Below are 17,840 nucleotides of genomic sequence, written 5' to 3'. Positions count from 1 at the left end.
CCAGGCGGAAGCAGATCCACTGAGAGAGATGCAAAATCCCAGCATTTTAGAAGACTGCACAGAGAACCAGAAACCACGGGTATATGCTCATGTATGCTTGCTTTGTACGGGAACCCTCGGACAGCTCCATTGCACATCGTCTTACCAGTCTCAGAAATGACCACCTGCAAAAGACAGACCAGCCTTCCTGCTGGTCTAAGTGGGCAGTGCTCAGCTGAGGCCAGGGGAGGTGTTAGACTTACACCACCAAAAAGTCTGATACAGTCTGATTTCCCAGTGCCAAGACAACAGCCAAGTGTACTTTTTAAGATAACAGCACTAAGCCAACTGAACTGGCAAGACTTGTAATACATTTCTGCTGTCTGCAGCCACCCTTTAGGTGATACAAAATTTTCCAAGAAATGAGAGAGAGAGGGAAATAAGTAAGGTTAACCAGAAAATGTCCCTGAGCTAAGAATTTGTGGACTATCAACGTGAAGTGAATATTTACAGCTATATTATTTATAAAACCCTCGCAGGCAGGATTTATAATGGGAATGCAGATTCATCTTAATGGTAGAGCTCCAACTGGGGGAGTTTAATTACTGCTCTGACATGCACTGCTACATGCCCAGCCATGCCATCCTCTCGGCAGCTTTCTTCATCTGTGCCTATTACACTTGGCGTAGGAGGCTCCATTTCCCTGAAGCCTCACAGTTAAGAGAGACATTGGCATGATGCCTCGGTACGCTCCTGGCCCACATCCGGCCGTGGCTGTGGCTGTCTGTCCTTCAGGACTGACCCACGGCTTGGGTATCTTGGTTACTGATGGGTATCATCTGTGTACACACAGTGATGGCGCTTTAAGACATTTGATTTATTCTCCCCTTCTCCACCACATCTGTAGCCATCGTCTCTTTTATATTGTGCTCTTTGCTTGATCCAAGCATATCCAGAGTAGGAGACAGTGGATACAGCACTGGCTGTGATTGTGCTTAGGGTTAAGATCTCACACCTCTGCCAGCTGTGGCTCCATCCCTGCTGGTGATGTATTTGTGTACACCCAGCTCTTTTTTCCTCTCCCTCTAATTTTTTTTTTTTGAGCTCTTAGTGCATCTTTCACTGGGTGGTGCCTGAAGCACACATTCAGTGGAGCAGCACGAACATATGGGGCACCTATTTGCTTATTCATTTCTCCTGGCAGCAGAGTACAGAACGGGCATAGGACTTGTTTCCTCCATGGGCTCAGCCCTCCTTGTCAACTGAATCAAACCCAGCGCTATCCCTGTTAGGGAGCTTTTTTGTTCTACATTTCTACTCCTGGGGTATTTTCATGTGAGTATGTAATTGCTCTTTCTCAGATGCTTATTTTTTTCCACAGCTCTGTGGTACCTCCTGATTGTAATAACTATATCATCTATTACATCTTAGCTTTGCTCTTAGCAAGAAACAGCTTAGTTCTTTGCAGTATTACTCATCTGGCCCCCAGGGAGGCTTTTTGTACCTGAGGATGCTGAGGTTTCTTCCAACATGTCCGAAGGTGCCCCATACCCTGGTCCATGTAGATAGTCCCCTAGCTCACACTGTGGAAGATGGGAAGAGGATTCCCCATGACTGTTGTGCAGAGCTACCCATACATTTACCATTACACCCAAAAGACAATACTGCCCATGCCTGGTGGTTCCTGAGACATTCAAAGCACAGCTAAACTCACAGCCAGGATTTCTGCTCAGCTAGGTACCATCAGGGTGTATGGCAATACCTGAATACCTGAAAAAGGTTTGATTCTTCCAGAAAAGCCAAGATTGGAGAAATAGTTCTTAGAGCCAGCCTTCCTGCTCAGCTCCTTCAGCAGATTCACACATGGAGGCTGAAAAAACTGTGAGCTTCACTGAAGCTAATTCTCTTTGGGCCCCAGCCAGCCTGGAAATGATACAGCTCTCACCTTCCTGTGGTAGGTGGAAACAAGGTGGTCAGTCCCTAGGCTGGCTGACTCAACACTGCATCTCATTCAGCTCTCTGGCTGTCCACATCCCCCATCACAGTAATGCTGGGTCAGACACAGCTGCTTCACCGTTCTTGGATAGTTTCCTGTATTGAGCAACCAGCTGGCCCCTAATCAGATTTACTTTCCTTTTGCAAAATGCCTCATGGTTACAGCTTCAAGGGAGTCCGTGTACCTGATTGACTTTTTTTCTTGTAGGACCTGGGGCTGGAAGGAACATTCCTCAATGAAGTGCTTTACAAAAATGCAACTTTCCTCAACTTGGTGGATCCCATCTCCCATGACCTGCTGATGAGCCTTGCCAGAGATCTGCAGTGTCCCAAAAAGGTGAACTCTTTCCTCAGCTCAATGAATACCTTGCAATATAGCACTCATGCAAAGAGAACCCTAATGCGGTGGCTGGTGCTCTGCAGTCCTCCAGAGCCGGCCAGTCCATGCCTTTGGAGTGGCAACATATAGATCCTTGTTCATATTTCTGTAGAAATCAGTTAAAACAACCTCAGAACATGAGTGTAACTGAAGGAGGGGGCGGTTATGCACACAGAAATCAGGAATTTACTTTTTGGGCCAGTAGTAAATTTGATGACAGGGTACAGGCCAGATAAAAACATATGGGGCAGACAGTGGTGCCATAGTCACTGGTATGCCCCAGAGGTTCAAAGCAGATTATGGGGTCTTACAGGGCTGCATGGGGAAACAGAGATCTCTGCACCTCTGCCCAGGCTGGTGCCTCTGCAGGAGAAGGAGAACCTTTCTTTAGGCAGGCCCTTTGCCACATGTTACTACCCTAACCCTGCACTACACCACCCCCATAACCTCCCAGATCTCCAAGTAAAGAATGGTGCTGTAAGAATGTATTGCAACTCGGGGTTCAAGAAGCAAATGTGTGGTATCCCTGGTGCTGCTCTGGCACTTTTGCTCAGAGGACAATGAGACCTGAGACAAAGAAAGGCAAGGCTGAGCGCAGACAAACATCACAGATACCACAGTCCCACTGCAACACCAGTGCCTACTTCTGTTACCCTTTGCCACCTCAAACACTTGGATTTGCAATACATCCATTTAATCATCAGGTTTGGCAAGTGTCATGTTTGCTTTATAAGGAAAGCAATACAGTGAATTTCTTTATTCAGAGAGATATCAAGTACGCACAGCTCAGAGCAAACAGCAGCACCCTAGGGAATACATTGAATGCCTGGTGTAGATCAGTGGCATTTCTAGCCTTGTTCTGCCATCTCCTGAGGTTCTCTGATAAAATTAACTAGTCAGGTCTCAATAGACAAACTACATTTAGCCAAAGTTTAATCATCATCAGTGGGCTGCAATGCAGGCTGAAAAATCTTCAAGTGTAATGTTTGTGCAAATTTTATAAGCATCTGAAAAGGAAAGGGGTGTGGTGTGTTGCAGCAGTAGTACCTCTTACCCATAGCTTGCTTGACCTCATCTCCAGGTGTGCTGCCAGACCACCTCCAGCCTCACGCTGTGCAGTACCCTTCAGGAGAGGCAGCACGAGGGGACATTACTCTCCTCCAGTGCCCAGGTGCTTAGCAGATAACACACAACAATTTTTATATACCTGCATACACCCTGCTTCTCTATTCCTATGCATTATAGATGCACATGCTTATCTGCACTGACACAGGTACCATTGTATAGATAAGATTTCCCCATTCCTAAGGAAGATGTTAAGCACCTGAGCTGCCCCTCAAAGCTAACAGTTTAATTAAGGGGTTGGAGAGACTCAGTGTTCTACAGCACCAGCACCCTTCCCAGCACAAACATTAGCAGCCCACGTGCCCTCTCTGACCCTGGCTGAGCATCTGGTGGGTGTAACTGCATTACAGGCAGGCAGGCTGAGTGCAATTCCCAGTCTGTCAGTGGAAATTAAATCAGTGAGGACATGGGAAGGAACAGGAGGGCAATTCTCAGTTGTGAGCCAACAAACGCTTGCAGAGCATTGTGCCAGCTTCTGTGCTGAAGCCTGGTGTGCACGTGCACCCACTTGGAAAGGTTTGCTGTTGTAGGTGACAGCAGGGTGCCAACTGCAGCCCTGCCAGCACAGTAGCAGTCCAGAACAAGGCACCTAACCCAAGGGCAGAGCCAGTCACTGCAGAACTCCTAGGGTAGCTGCGACAGGGATCGGGGAGTGTTTGGCGGAGCACGGGATCCCCTCTCCACTTGGCACAGCACAACAGCCACGTGCTGGCATCGCATCCCTGGGGAGTGCAGCTGATTCAGTGACTGCCTGGAAAAGTCACCGTGCAGCTGTTGGCCCACAGCACGGCACTTCACCCGCTCGCAATGAGGAATAAATTAGCATACTCCCCAACAGCTTTACTATGTGTTTACCTATCAAGTCCCTAAATGCACATGTTGCACCACAGCTGGAGGGCTGAGGAATGGGAATGCATGTGTCTGTCAGCACTTGGAAAATAGGGTAGAAGGGGCAGAAATCCCAACCTTAAGCTTCTGCCATTTGCCATCCTGCTTCACCAGAGGAAGAGAGGTGCTGTTCAAAGTCATGGCAATAGAGAACACATGCAAAAATAAACCCAGGAAGGCAGCAACCATCTTAGTGCCATCTTTTCTTGATAAGTTACTGCACAGGCTGGAGGGAACTGCTGGCATTGGGAAACTCCCAAACTCAAACCTCCAGGAGCAGAATGGACTGCAAGGAAGTAACATGGAGTCCCAGGATCTCCCAGCTGGAGCACGGGAGGAAACAGAGTCGGGTGTGAAACTGTAGCCCCACTCAGGGCAGGAGGGTGCTGGCTAGGCTGATGGACTGCAAGGAAGTAACATGGAGTCCCAGCATCTCCCAGCTGGAGCACGGGAGGGAACAGAGTCGGGTGTGAAACTGTAGCCCCCCTCAGGGCAGGAGGGTGCTGGCTAGGCTAGAGTCCTTCCTGGCAGTGCAGAGCTCTTACTGCTCCTCATCCAGCCCAGGAGGAGATGGCATGTGGCAGAGGCATCTCCAGCCTTCTTGCCATTCCTCTTTCATCCTTTCTTTGTCTTCTCTTCATCTTCTCCTTTATAAACATGTCCCTGCTCCACTACCACCGCTGTTCCTTTCCCGTCTTCCTCTGCCCTCCCCCTTGCCTCCTGTACTGCTGTGGTGCAAGGTAGAGTCTAAACTGTCCCTTTGCTTTCAGGAATATGACCCCTGGAAATCCTCAGACAGGATCTGCAGGCAGCTGATTTACCACCTAACTCCCCACTCGAAATGGCACCGGCACAGCATGCCCCGGAGGAAGTCTCAAGTGTGGTAAGCAGCCTGGCAGGGACAGCGTGGGTGGACATGGAGGGGGATCTGCCAGGAGAAACTGTGCTGCAGCCAAGCACCATCCCAGTCTGCCACTACAGCCCTTCTTGGAGAAAGGCAGGACTGAAAACCTGCATGGCAGTCACTGCTTAGCCTCTTACAAAGCCTCAGCCAAATGGTGCAGGGGCAGTACCAGCACCCTTCTCCTTGACCTGGTTTGCTATTTACTCTTTTTAATGTAGTCTTATAGCTCCTCAACCTCTCCCAGGTGCATTGAAATCAATCCCACTGATTGCACGGCACAGACAGCCCTCCCAACAGGGTCTGTGGGGTGTTTGGCCCTAGGAGCGTGGCCAAAGCTGGCAGCCTTGCCGATACACACCCCCATGTGCTGAGCTGCGCTGGCCCCCAGCTTCGTATGCCACTTTTTCCTTGTTTTGTTCCAGTAAAACCTCCCTTCCTGTGGGAGAGGTCTCCCATTATGATGCACTGCTACAAGTTGATCATCCCATTCAGTAGGAACCACTTTGGGGTGGCTGGCAGAGAGGTGATCATCCTTACCTACCTCCCACTTCTCTGCCAGGACCAGGAGAGGGACCCGAGAAGGTGCAGAGCCTCACATACAGGGAACCCGACTCAAACCACATCGGCCACTGACAGCTACTGAATGGTAGCTGCTTTCCACTACTACAAACATATTCAGACACCCACACTTGTTCTTTCCTTGACACTTGCTGACTTTTCTAACCAGATAAAGAGCAATCCCTACTTCTTTTAAGTCTAGTCCTTCTCTCCTCATTTTCTTCGAGCAAAGCCTTTTCCTGTGACAAATCACCACTGCTGAAGAAAAGACAGAGAAGTGACTAAGAAAGAGCTCATGTCAGCCCCATTAGCTTCACAGGAATACAGGCAGGACTGGATAAAAAGAAATGCAAAATTGGCAGCACTCTGAGAATTGCCTTGGGCTTTCCTGAGACTTTCAGAGTCTTTGATACATGTGCCAGCAACTTAAAATCCCCCACAGGAACTGACATTTCCATCGTACCTTTTGTTCCGACTCCGAGGCAGATCCCCACTACATCTTAAGGCATAAAATTCCTAATACCATGATTTCCAGGCCATCTGCCTCTCATACCTGCAGCCCCACTTTGCCACTGAATCTGAGAGCTCTGTGAATTTCAGTGCTCTCATCCTCAGCTCCTCACGGACTAGCACAGCTAGTGCTGGGCTGCAGGTGGGAACCACAGCACAGAACAGGACCAAGGGATGAGAGCCAAGCAAGTCCTTTTCCAGACCCACTCATTACATTTTCCTACGGTATCCTGCAGAGCACTGGAGATGCAGGATATAGAGAGCAGGTCTGACCTCATCGTCTCCCAAGATAGAGGCTTAAAGATAAGGAGTGCTGGAGACAACGGAGAGCTCTAGAGGGGGTGGCTGTCTCCATTCCTTTCCAAGCTCCCTTTTGCCAAAATCCATCCTCATTCTGGTTTTCCAAGTGAGAAATCCCTCCCTGCAGCTATGTAACTCAACCCTCTGCCCCCCACACTCCTGTTTGCAGGCAGAACAAACCTCTTCTCCAGTTGGAGAGTCAAACTGGAGGTGTTTCCTCTGATTGCGCAGCCCAGGGAGAGCAGAGGACTGTCTGCTGCAAACTCATCGCTTACTAATGATACAGAGAGCAAGTCTGTGGCCAGAGGAAGAATCTTGGGCCCTGTAAGCCCAAATGCCACACAGAGGGGTCAGGCCCAAAGTACTGGCCAGGTACAGAGCATATGTGAACATAAGCAGGGAGAGGGCAGCAAGGCAGTGGGCTATGGAGGGAAATAGAGAGCTAAAATGAGCAGCCCTGCCTGGCAGCCAGGCCTAGCTGCAAGGCGTTACATAAAGCACAAAATAATTTTGATTAAACAGCAGAGCTTCCTCTTTTAAGATTGGAGAGGAACTGGTTTGCAGTTTGCAGCAAAAGGTGCTTGCAGAGTTGACATCTGAGGCCGCTGCAAGAAAACAGATATTGCCAGGAGCAGGAAAGCAAGAATTAGCTGCTTCATTTGGAGATACTGAGTCCTAATTTTGTCCAGCCAGGCTTTCACCTGATCTGAATTCTCCACATTGCTCTGTCTGCTAGTAGGAGACTTTTATTATAATCTCCGTCTCTGAACCCATGCTCTTGGCTTGTACCCTTCCTGCCTTCAAGGTCCTGTACAAACCATGGATGCAGCAGCAATACTTTGAAGGCATTTCTAAAATCTAGTGAGCATTTGGTACAGCTGTGAGCAATCAGTGCATGGAGATCGCATTCAGGAACTGAACTCTCCTTTAGCTTTTGTGGTCTTCTGGGCTTTGGCTTCTGGCTTTCACAGAGCTGATGCAGGACTCCCTTGTTCTCTTCTGAAATGTGATTTCTGCTTTCTGGCAGCACGTCAGATGAGTCCAGGAGATAATTAACAAGCCCAGCCACACAGAGAGCTTAGAGCATCTGCCTGGTTTTAATTACGTTTGGAGTGTTACAGAGATGTGGTACGGGAGATGGAAAGGACCTGCAATACTGGAGCTGGATCACGCATCAAGTGTTCCTCCCCACTGCAAAATAGCAAACCAGTGGGTCAGAAACAAACTAACTGTAGTTACATCCCATCTACTCTCAGTGTGATGCAAGACATCCAGTGAGTACAAACCTCAGCCACCCATGAACTGGTAAAGCAGAAAGGATAGGATACATTTCTTCCAGCACTCCTGTTTTGATGTACAGCAATGCAGGACAGCTGGAACTGTAAACTCGATTAAGAACCAATCACACTTCCACCAAGCAGGAACACTCTTATGCTACTCATGCTATAGGGTCCAATCATATTAAGTTCGCAAAGGATCAAACATGAGAGCCTGCAAACATGCACAAATATATTCCTCCTGACCTCCTTAACCACAAACCTGCTCCCCACTAAAGCCCAACGTCCCACCTGCTTCCACCACCACCTTTAAGTCTGATGTGTTCAACCCAGGGCTCTGACTGCAGCAAAGGTGCAACATGCCTTACACGGGACACATTGAGCTGCTGTTTATTCCATTTAGCCATTCCTCTAAAGAGTTACCAACAGGAGTGACTGTGATATGGCACCTGGCCCCGAGTCTGGGAGAGAAGTCAGACCACATGCCATTATCAGCTGAATGCCCCAGGTCAGAAGCAGAATCCATACAAAAACGTGGAAGGAGAAAGTTTATTGCTTAGTGGAGTCAATGCACCAGTAGCTGAAGCAAGCAGGAGAGCGCCAGCCCAGGCAGTGTCTGGTTTCTCTGCCTGATTAAACAGTTAAAGGTGATGCTGGGAAGCAGTTCTCCCCTCCGCATCCGTGCTAAGGGTTTCTTGACAGTGGCTGTTTGCCTTGGACAATGAAGGGTTAGAGGTGGCCCAGGTCTCACCCAAAGAGACTATTTCAGCTGCCCAGGTTTTACTTGGACGAGTTTGCCACACTGAAAGCAAGGGGTTCAGTTCTCCTCTTCTGCAAGATGCTGTCTCAAGTCTGCAGCTTCCAGTCAACAGCCTGCACCCCACCCTGCAGCTGACCCTGCTTGGGCTGGCTGGCTGACCAAACAGGGAAGTCGAGCCCTTGGGGGATTTACTGGGGCTTTTAAAATTAAAAGCTAAAAAGCTGGAGGATAAGATTTCCACAACCAGGACCAGCATGACTTTACTGCACAATTGTCAGTCCCTTATATCCTAACAGGAATCCAGTTTTAGCACCATTTTACAGTTGTATAAATCACTCACACTTAATGAGCAGAATACATTCTGGAGTGTTGTGTAACTCCAGCTTCACTCTCTCATTAAACTGACGTTTATAGAGTAAAGAGTAATGGATTAAGAAATGCTCCGCTCCACACACACACAGGCTTTTTAGGCTATCAACACCACTTCTGTGGTATTTTGACAGATGCAGAATTTTTGGATGTTATTAATTCTTGTTGTCAGAACTCTTGAGGCTTCTTAAATTCAGCACTTCAGGAGAACTACATGTTCTAGTACAAGTGCCGCCATCTGCATCCCTGAATCCAGGGAGTGTATTACTTTTCAAGGACAAAGCCACACAGGACTGCAATTCAGAGTGGAGAGGCAGAAGGGTACCAGGTGAAGGCAGCCTTTGGAGAGCTGGATCACTGCCTGGTACTGCACTCAAGAAGCTATGGATTACAACTGAGCGGTCTTGGCAAAGCCATGTCAGGGAACCTTACACATCTTTCACTTGCCCCATCCCCAGAGCTGGCTACTTTAGTGCAACTGCTTCCTTTCTTGAGTGCAAAGGATCAAACCCGAATCCACAAAACACGCAGGCAGTAAACACAGTATGATCTTTACAAGCAGGGTGTTCCTGGCACAGAAAAAAAGCTAGATTTTTCACACAGTAACTGGTTATTGAGGAGCAAAGACAATTGTGTGCATCGAGTTAATAACTCCCAAGTTGCATGCATCTGGGTTTTCCTTTTCACAAGTCTCACCATGGTTTTACTTTGCTCATCTGAGTTAATTTCATCTTGGCCAATCCAAAGCTGGGTAGAAAACAGAGTATCCCTTCTGTGCTCATTGCTCTTGTTTCTCAGTTACTGATGTGGAGTGCTCAGACATTGCAGCATTCGATGCACTTTAAAATGCAATGAAAGCACTTTGTGTCTAGAAGACTGCAAGGGAACAGCTCTAAAGGGCTTTGTATCTTTTTTTTTCCTTGAAAACATCACTCAGGGCTGCAGATGACAGCTCTGGCAGATTAGATCCTGGCCTTCACATAGCATGAGGTGAATATTAACTACAGCTTCATGTCATCCTTATGCAACAGGGTAAATGGGCACCACCATTTCTGCTTTAAAGGAGGCCAAGTTAAAGAATATCAGTCAGTTAACTAAAGCCACATGGCAGTAGTCATATGGGAGTACAGGAACTTCCCCACACAATGTTTTCAAGAAGCTGCTGCTTGCAGAGCTGTCAGCTGGACAGGCATGAACTAGTGAATAAACTGTGGAGAGAGGCAGGAACTCTTCCTTCTCACAGTTGAAGTTCTAGCAAGGACATAGACTGACATATGACATTTACAGTGAGGAGGTAGCATTATTCCCTGCTTTGCTAGGATAGACCTAAATAACGAGGGGAAACAACCCGAGGTCTTGGGTGGATCAAGTGGCAGCAGGAGGATGGTACAGAATCACAGAATTATTGAGGCTGGAAAAGACCTCCGAGATCATCAAGTCCAGCCAATGACCTAACACTACCACATCGGCCAGACCATGGCACTAAGTGCCACATCCAGCCTTCCTTAAACACCTCCAGGGATGGTGACTCCACCACCTCCCTGGGCAGTCCATTCCAATGCCTGATCACCCTGTCTATGAAAGTGCTTTCTAATATCCAGCCTAAACCTCCCCTGGCACAGCTTCAGGCTATGCCCTCTCGTCTTGTCACCAGTTGCCCGGGAGAAGAGCCCGACCCCCACCTGACTACAACCTCCCTTCAGGTAGTTGTAGGGAGTGATGAGGTCCCCCCTGAGTCTCCTCTTCTCCAGGCTAAACAACCCCAGCTCCCTTAGCCTCTCAATCCTTAGCCAAGGGTTCACAGCTCTCTTGGACACACCTTCAAGGACAGAGTGAAGATGACAGCAGAGCCAGGAGGAGGAGAGGCACTCAGCTGCACTGTCACCTCTAGATATCTGTGTCCCACCGCTGTTGCAGAGGGAGGGTGGAAGGAGAAAGGCCACCTTTGTGCTCCCTTCTCTCCACAGTGAGGGATCTGCTCACAGTTGATCAAAAGAGCTTGGGTGCAAGGATGGAGATGTGACCAAGGGAATTCTCATGGGAGTGGCCCGCTTGTGCGGTGCCTCCATCTTCACAGAGGTGCTGGGCCCAGCCTCAGAACAGCTTGGGCTGGGTTAGTCTGGGTCAGTGTTTTTGAGGCTTCTCTTTTTCATATCTCATTAGAGGCAGCTAAAACCATCTTTGCACAGCAGCACCTCGTGCCACAGGGAAGCAAAGCAAGCAGATTATGCTAAGCAGGCTATTAGAAAGCCTGGAGTCCATCCCCTAAATCACTGCTGAAAGCGGAGAAGCCATCCAAACATGCCTGTCACTAGGTTCTATGCAAGGAAGAGCAGCCAAGAGATACTTGAGTCATGGCTAATTAGCCACTACTGGCAGTGTTTCTTCACGAAGGAGGGGATGCAGAGTGATTGGAGTCTCTGGCATCGGGAAAATTTATATTTAGAGGCAATTTAAATGTAAAAATAAAAGGGAGAGGAGGAAAGCTGGTAACTCCCCAGAGAGCCAGGAAGTAGTGGGCATCCCTCATTACTGAAATTCTATCTTAACTCATCATCTCCTCCCAGCCTCTCTCCATAGCATGGAGACAAGGAAATGAGGCTGGGACTCCAGAAACTGGAACATTCTTGGGCTGAACAAGCTCCCCCAAACCCCAAAAAAATAACAAGAGATCAAGCACCACCACGGGTGCTGCAAGTTCCACCAGAGCAATAATTATGAGCCACTACAGCCCTTCTCTGCAGCCACCAAAGAATTTAGCTGATGAGCAAGAAGTTGAAGGGCATTCAGTGCCAATAAAAGTGTGCTGAGCCCTCAGCTTCATGGACTCAAAGAAGCACCTGGAAGAGGGGTAGGCCCCTTAGGACAGATCCTGGAGACAAACAACTAGCAATTAATTTCAGGTCTCCTTGTTTCATCTCAGAACAGCTCTGAACTTGCTTACATTAGCTGAGTTCCCAGGAGGCAGGAACAAGTGACTGAGGTTTATGTGGGGAGAAGAGGATTTTGATCCCAGAAAAAAAGCCAAGGGAGGTGCAAGGTGGTTTCATCCCTTTCCCAGCTCACATTTCCAATTGAGAGATAAAAAGCCTTCTTCCTACAATGTCTGGACTGATCCTGGGTAGATCTCCCATGGCCAGGCTCTGGGTGCAGCCTGGGGACTGCTGGCTAATGCCTGCTGAAGAGTAGAGTTAGCACCTAGGGAAGGGATAAGTGAGAGAAAGGCCATACCCCAAGGAGGTAGTTGGGAACCATGCAGGGAACAACCTGTTTCACATGGGGAGCAAGGAGATGTACCCCATAAAAGCTTGCATCCTTCAGGAGGGCTGGCCTGGGATTGCAAGCAGGGCCATACACACAGGAAGGTGGGCAGGCACCATTCTTCACTGAATGCTGCATTTAGCTCCAGGCAGGCAGTGGGGGACAGGCTGCTGCTGACTGCCCTTGCTTCTTGCTCAAAGTTTCACAGAATTTCTCACTTGCAGCCATTTCTCCAGCACCTGAGGGAGTGGGGATTTTTATTTCCTCTCTACGCTTGCTGCAGATAATACAAACACGATCTGCTTCCCTGCATCCAGGGTCCAGATCCTTGTTAGATGCAAATCCCCACAATTATAAATCTGCACACAGCACCAGCTGCAGTAGTATTAGGTTAATCCAGCCTCCAGTGCTTTGCAGCCCTCTGCTTACAAGTCCTATGGGCATCAAGAGCCACGTCACTAAGTAGCTGTTTTGTCTCACACAAAGAAAAAAGCTCCTGCAGCTGAAGCAATCTTTAAGTCCATTTTACTTGCAGAAATTGAGGGATAATAGATGACCCATTTCCCTGGAAACAAACCTGGCATCTTCTCAGCTGCTGCAGAAGTGTCTGAGAGCTTGGTGTTTTGGGCTCCCTCAGCCCCCCATTCATCCCCCCCCAGTATTGCTTAGCAGAGCTTCAAAAAAATACCAAGTATCAGATAATTCAAAGCAAAGCACCTACCCACGTCTTTTCTGACAGCAGATGTATTTACCTCTAAAGTAACAGAGGAGAAGGAGTGGGCAGCCATTCTGTGCCCTGCCCCAGAGATGGCGTTTAGCTGCACCTCTTGGAGCTGCACAGAAACACCAAGGAGGCGAGGAGGAGAGCTGCCAGGGTTCACAGCATGCGTGGGGCATCAGATCTCATGCTTCTCCACTTACCAGAGAGCTGAGGGCCTGGCTGCCGCATTAGGCGCTAAATCCACCAAGGCGAAGCTTCTACAGACACATCCCTACAAGAGGCTTTTTTACAGGCAACAAAACAACTTAAATGCAGGAAGAGCCCACAGTGCTGAGACAGGAGGCCCAGAGTGGCCCTGGCAGGTACAGCAATGAGGGCAAAAGGAAGCAGCAAAAACACAGGAAAGGAAAAAAAACCAAGCCAGCCAAGGAGGGAGGGCTCTGGCACAGGACAGGAGGCAGGAGGGTTTAAGCACATTCAGCCAGGAGCAGTCCAGTCTGGAGAATCAATTACAGGGAGATAATTTGTCTGCTTGATTAAAGCCTCCAAGGGGTATTGGCTTGCTGCTGAGGAGAGCAGCAGAAGGTATCTGCTCTGGTCAGAGCACGATCTGTGACTTATTTTACTGCAGTCCCAGCATAGCAGTCAACAGGAGGGGAGGCTTAACAGGCAGAGACGGACAAGCACATTGCTTTTGTCCTGCTGACATTTCCCCTCACTTCTCACTGTTTGCACTCAGAGCCAAGTCACCCAAAAGGGGACCCCAAGAGCCATTCAGACTTGCCCCCTCTTAAGAAAGCTGCTGTTGCAGACACAGCAGGAAAAGCGGCATCTTAGTGCTGAGGCTCGGCAGAGGGAGCGGTGCTGGCTCAGACGTGCCCTCCAGTGGTCCCCACTCCAGCCTGGCTCCCATCCCCATACCACACTGGGAGCGCTAAGGCTTGTTTCTTGTAGCTTTACAACAGGAAGGTCAGAGGGGGCTTTGCACAAACACAGACAAGGCTTGGGGCTGGGGGTTGTTCCTATGCTTATGTGCGCACATACACACACCCCCTCCAGATCTGCTATTAGTTTACATTGCTGGGGAAGAGAGTTTCCAGGAGCCACAGGGTGCATATGCACAAAACAGACACTGAATAAATTACAGGCTTGCATCTATGCTTGTTTATCCTGTATTTCCCCACACCCCCAACAGAATCTTACTCAAAACTAATACAGGCCAGAGAAGGCTTCTGTCATCTCTGGTACCAGTCTCTGCTGGGACTAGGGGACTGTTTCCCCTGTGCAATCAGGTTTACGCTCAAGATTAATCTCTCCCTGCTTCATCTGACCAATACGAATGCACACCTCCAAAGTGCATTTGATGCTTGGCTTTGCTAGAACAACAAGTACACCATATCAAACGCGGAGATAAAACAGCTAGCACAGCTAAAGGTGTAACATTGTGCCAGGGAGACCTGAGGCTCTTCCAGCTTTGAGGCCAATCCCCAACAGATTTTATACAAGTTAAACCTTTTCTGTGGTAGATTGTGCCACACCACTGTTGGTGGTTGGTGACAAACTACACAAACAAAAAAAGAAAAAAAAAGAGCACACACATTGTTTTTCCAGGAGAGCTGAAGAAATACAACTCCCAGGCAGCATGCACAGTTCACAACTCCTACTGCAGTAGCTAAGAGTAGCACTACTGCTACAAGCAATGCGGTTGATTAACTCTTCACAATCCAGGGGCCCTGATATCGAAGATATACCAAGTACCATCTTCAGGTAAAGACCTTTTAGAGAACTTGCTTGGTGCTTTCGGACCAATTATAATTTACCAGTACGTCAGTCTCTGCTGTTTGACAGTACAGACAAGCACTGATCCCCTTGACCCTCCCACGATCCACTGAGTAGCAGTCTGGGTCATGTAAAGTGTAAACATTTAGTAAGTAATACATAAAGCTTTTTAAAACATTTGTCTGAATATAAGTTATTCCATACTGTTACTACCTTTCTACCGTGAGAGCTCATTAGCTCAAATGCATGCCTGCAGATGCAGCCTCAGCCTTGCACAGTGAATTCCCACAGGGAGCACAAGGACACACAGAAATAGCCCGAACAAAGTGCTGCTAAACCCAGAGTGGGAATTTGTGGGCTTCAGACAAGGCAGGCCATGAGGTCTTTCCACCTCACACCTCTCCAGGAAGCACAGGTACAGGTTTGCCAGTGTTGATCATGTCCATGAAGGGCTGTTGCCTGCACTGATACACATTTATTCGCTTGTGTTATCACACACTTATAGGGGATTATTAAGGATTGAAGTTTCCAGGATGCCATGAACTGCGTATGTCAAGCAAAGCTATAGCGGCAGCGTCACATCCTCTCCACAACTGCAGAAGGGCCTGGCAACACTAAGGCTCACAGGGACATTCTCACCTGCCACGGGAGCTCCTGCGGTGCTGCAGCCTCCTCCAAGGAAATTGCATGTCCCCATGTACCCATTGCTGTCAGGGACTGGCTGTGCCACAGGTATGCAGGACACTACAGAGAGCCAGATAGGAAGAGTGGGGACCTTCAGATTGATGGTTAATTCTCAACCCACCCTGCTCCTCCCAGACTCAACAAGGCACTTACAGACCCACTGAGCACATGATTAATGACACTAGTGGGGGTCCTACTAGGGCTCCCATATCCTTAAAACTAGGTATGCCTGAAACAACAGCAAGACTAACATCACTTGAACTAAGGAAATAGATTCTCATGTTACACCAACACACATTTCTCCTCAGTCTTGCAACACAGCCCCACCAGCTCCTATAGCCCCACAGCTCCTGCTTCTCACAGCACTCTCACAAACTCACAGCCCATCATAAAACTCCACATCCCACTCCCTTTGCATACCCAACAGCCCCATAACACAGCTTTGCTTGCTGTGCAGCTCACCTACCTCCTTCTCACTCCACTTACTAGGCAGACAGCAAAAAAAATGGCCAAAACCTGCCCTCCAGATTTCTTTTAGCACCTTTATGCCCTCCCCACCTCCTCACAGCTGCAGCAGATCCCAGATGATCTGCTGACCAGAGAGACCCAAATAGGCAGCCCCTAGTGCTGCTTACTGACTAAGTGCTGCTTGGGAAGGTTTTTAAAGGGACAGGCAGTAAATCCTGGAGTGCTGTTTGCCTATAGATTGTTTTCCTGATAAAATAACCATTTCTCAGCCTTTTAACAGTGTTCCCCTTTGCAATAGCCCTGCAGCACAGTCTGTTTGCAACAGACCTTGGCATTCACCTGGAGTGGTGGCACACAAACAGCTCCCACCCAGTGCAAACCAGCACATACCAGTGCACTTTGAAAGTCTGCTTACCTTATTTTTGCTTTCTATGCATGAGCGTCTGAACATGCCCATACAAACAAACCCTTTGAAATGTCCTAGTGGAAGACACTTTACCATCCTATGTTTAGCTAATTCTGGAAAAGTTTATGTGTAAGTGCTAAAAATATACAGGAAAGCCCCAGGACAGCCTGCTCAGAGGCATGGTGCAAATCTTGTGCTTGTTCCCCCAGTGAGCTCCATTAACCCTTTGCTTAACAATCTAGCCATGTTTTCTCTCCTATCCCAAGTACTCTCTCACCTGGGTGAGAGATGGATGAGAATGGTCCCCTTAATGATCTCAATCTCTCTCTCTCTCTCTCTCTCCCCCCCCCCCCCGCCCCGTTTCCATCATTAGCCTGAAGAACAGCCTGCAGAAGAAGGTGAGCCAGGACTCCATGGATTTATCAGGGATCCCCCTGACCATGCGGGATGTCCACCGCATGGCTTACTACCTGCAGAACAACGGGGACCACCTCACCTCTGTGGACCTGAGCTTCACCGAGCTGAATGATGACATGGTGCGCCTGCTGCTGCCCTTCCTCTGGGCACTACCCAAGCTCACTCACCTTTCCCTCAATGGCAACCGACTGACACGGGCGACCATGAAGGAGCTGACTGACACCATGAAGGACATGAACAAGTTCCCTTGCCTGGCCTGGGTTGACCTCGGCAACAATGTGGACGTCTCCTCCATGCCGCAGCCATTGCTTGTGGGCCTGCGCAAGCGCCTCAGCCAGCAGACCACACTGCCTACCATCTATGAGGCGCTCGACTGCGACTCGGAGATCTCCGGCGGGCATGAGGGCAGCCAGCCAGAGGATGAAGCAGCCGGAAGCACCCCACCACGTGCTTTCTCTCAGCAGGGCTGCGAGAGGTGACTGGACAACAGGCCGGCGCTGGCACACTGAAGCCGCCCCAAGGAGAAGTCTTCAATACAAACATCAAGCAGAGGGCCAGCTTTACCGGCTTCCTTTGGCTCTTTTCTCTCGCCTTCCCTGACATTTCCCCCCAACTTGCTGTGAGACAGAAGCCTGTTGTCCCCCCCACAACGTGCTCCGCTCCCTCCCCTCACTGCCAAACCCATTGCCCACGTTCCAGAGAGGAACCAGTGACTTACAGTGAACCTGGTCCCCAGGCAGGGTCTCACTGGAAGACGGGAAAAGACCTGTCGGAGTCAAGAATATCCTCCAGCAGCCATTGGGTTGAGGGAAAGGGATGGGGGTAACCTAAAACAGAAACAGGCTTGTAGTTAACTTCCTTTCTTCCTTTTCCTATGCACCTTGAAAACCTTGGGACCTGCAGCCTTGAGTGTGAAAGGAGGTACCCCAAGAGCCTAGCTGCTATGGAGCTTAGTTGAAGGGCTCAGAGGCCAGAGCTGGAGCCCGGCAGTGTGTCTCCCTCTTGTGTCTGGCTCCTTTTGTTTTGTTTCTTTCCTATTGTGTGTTTTGTATTAATGTCT

General features: G+C 49.0%; 1 protein-coding gene across 1 annotated transcript; it reads left to right on the top strand.

Moving 5' to 3' along the window:
* Positions 1-723: 723 nt before the first annotated feature.
* On the top strand, positions 724-17,393 carry LRRC75B (leucine rich repeat containing 75B; the record flags this gene model as incomplete). The annotated part of the gene is made up of 4 exons (XM_010184558.1): positions 724-748; positions 2,181-2,311; positions 5,137-5,249; positions 16,737-17,393. Coding segments are annotated over 4 exons (792 nt in total), but the record flags the coding sequence as incomplete, so codon positions are not given.
* Positions 17,394-17,840: the final 447 nt, after the last annotated feature.

This window comes from Mesitornis unicolor, unplaced genomic scaffold, assembly GCF_000695765.1.
Source record: "Mesitornis unicolor isolate BGI_N332 unplaced genomic scaffold, ASM69576v1 scaffold6835, whole genome shotgun sequence".
NCBI classification, from domain to species: domain Eukaryota; kingdom Metazoa; phylum Chordata; class Aves; order Mesitornithiformes; family Mesitornithidae; genus Mesitornis; species Mesitornis unicolor.
Note: the sequence above shows the minus strand (reverse complement) of the source record. Positions and strands in the feature narration are given on the sequence as shown.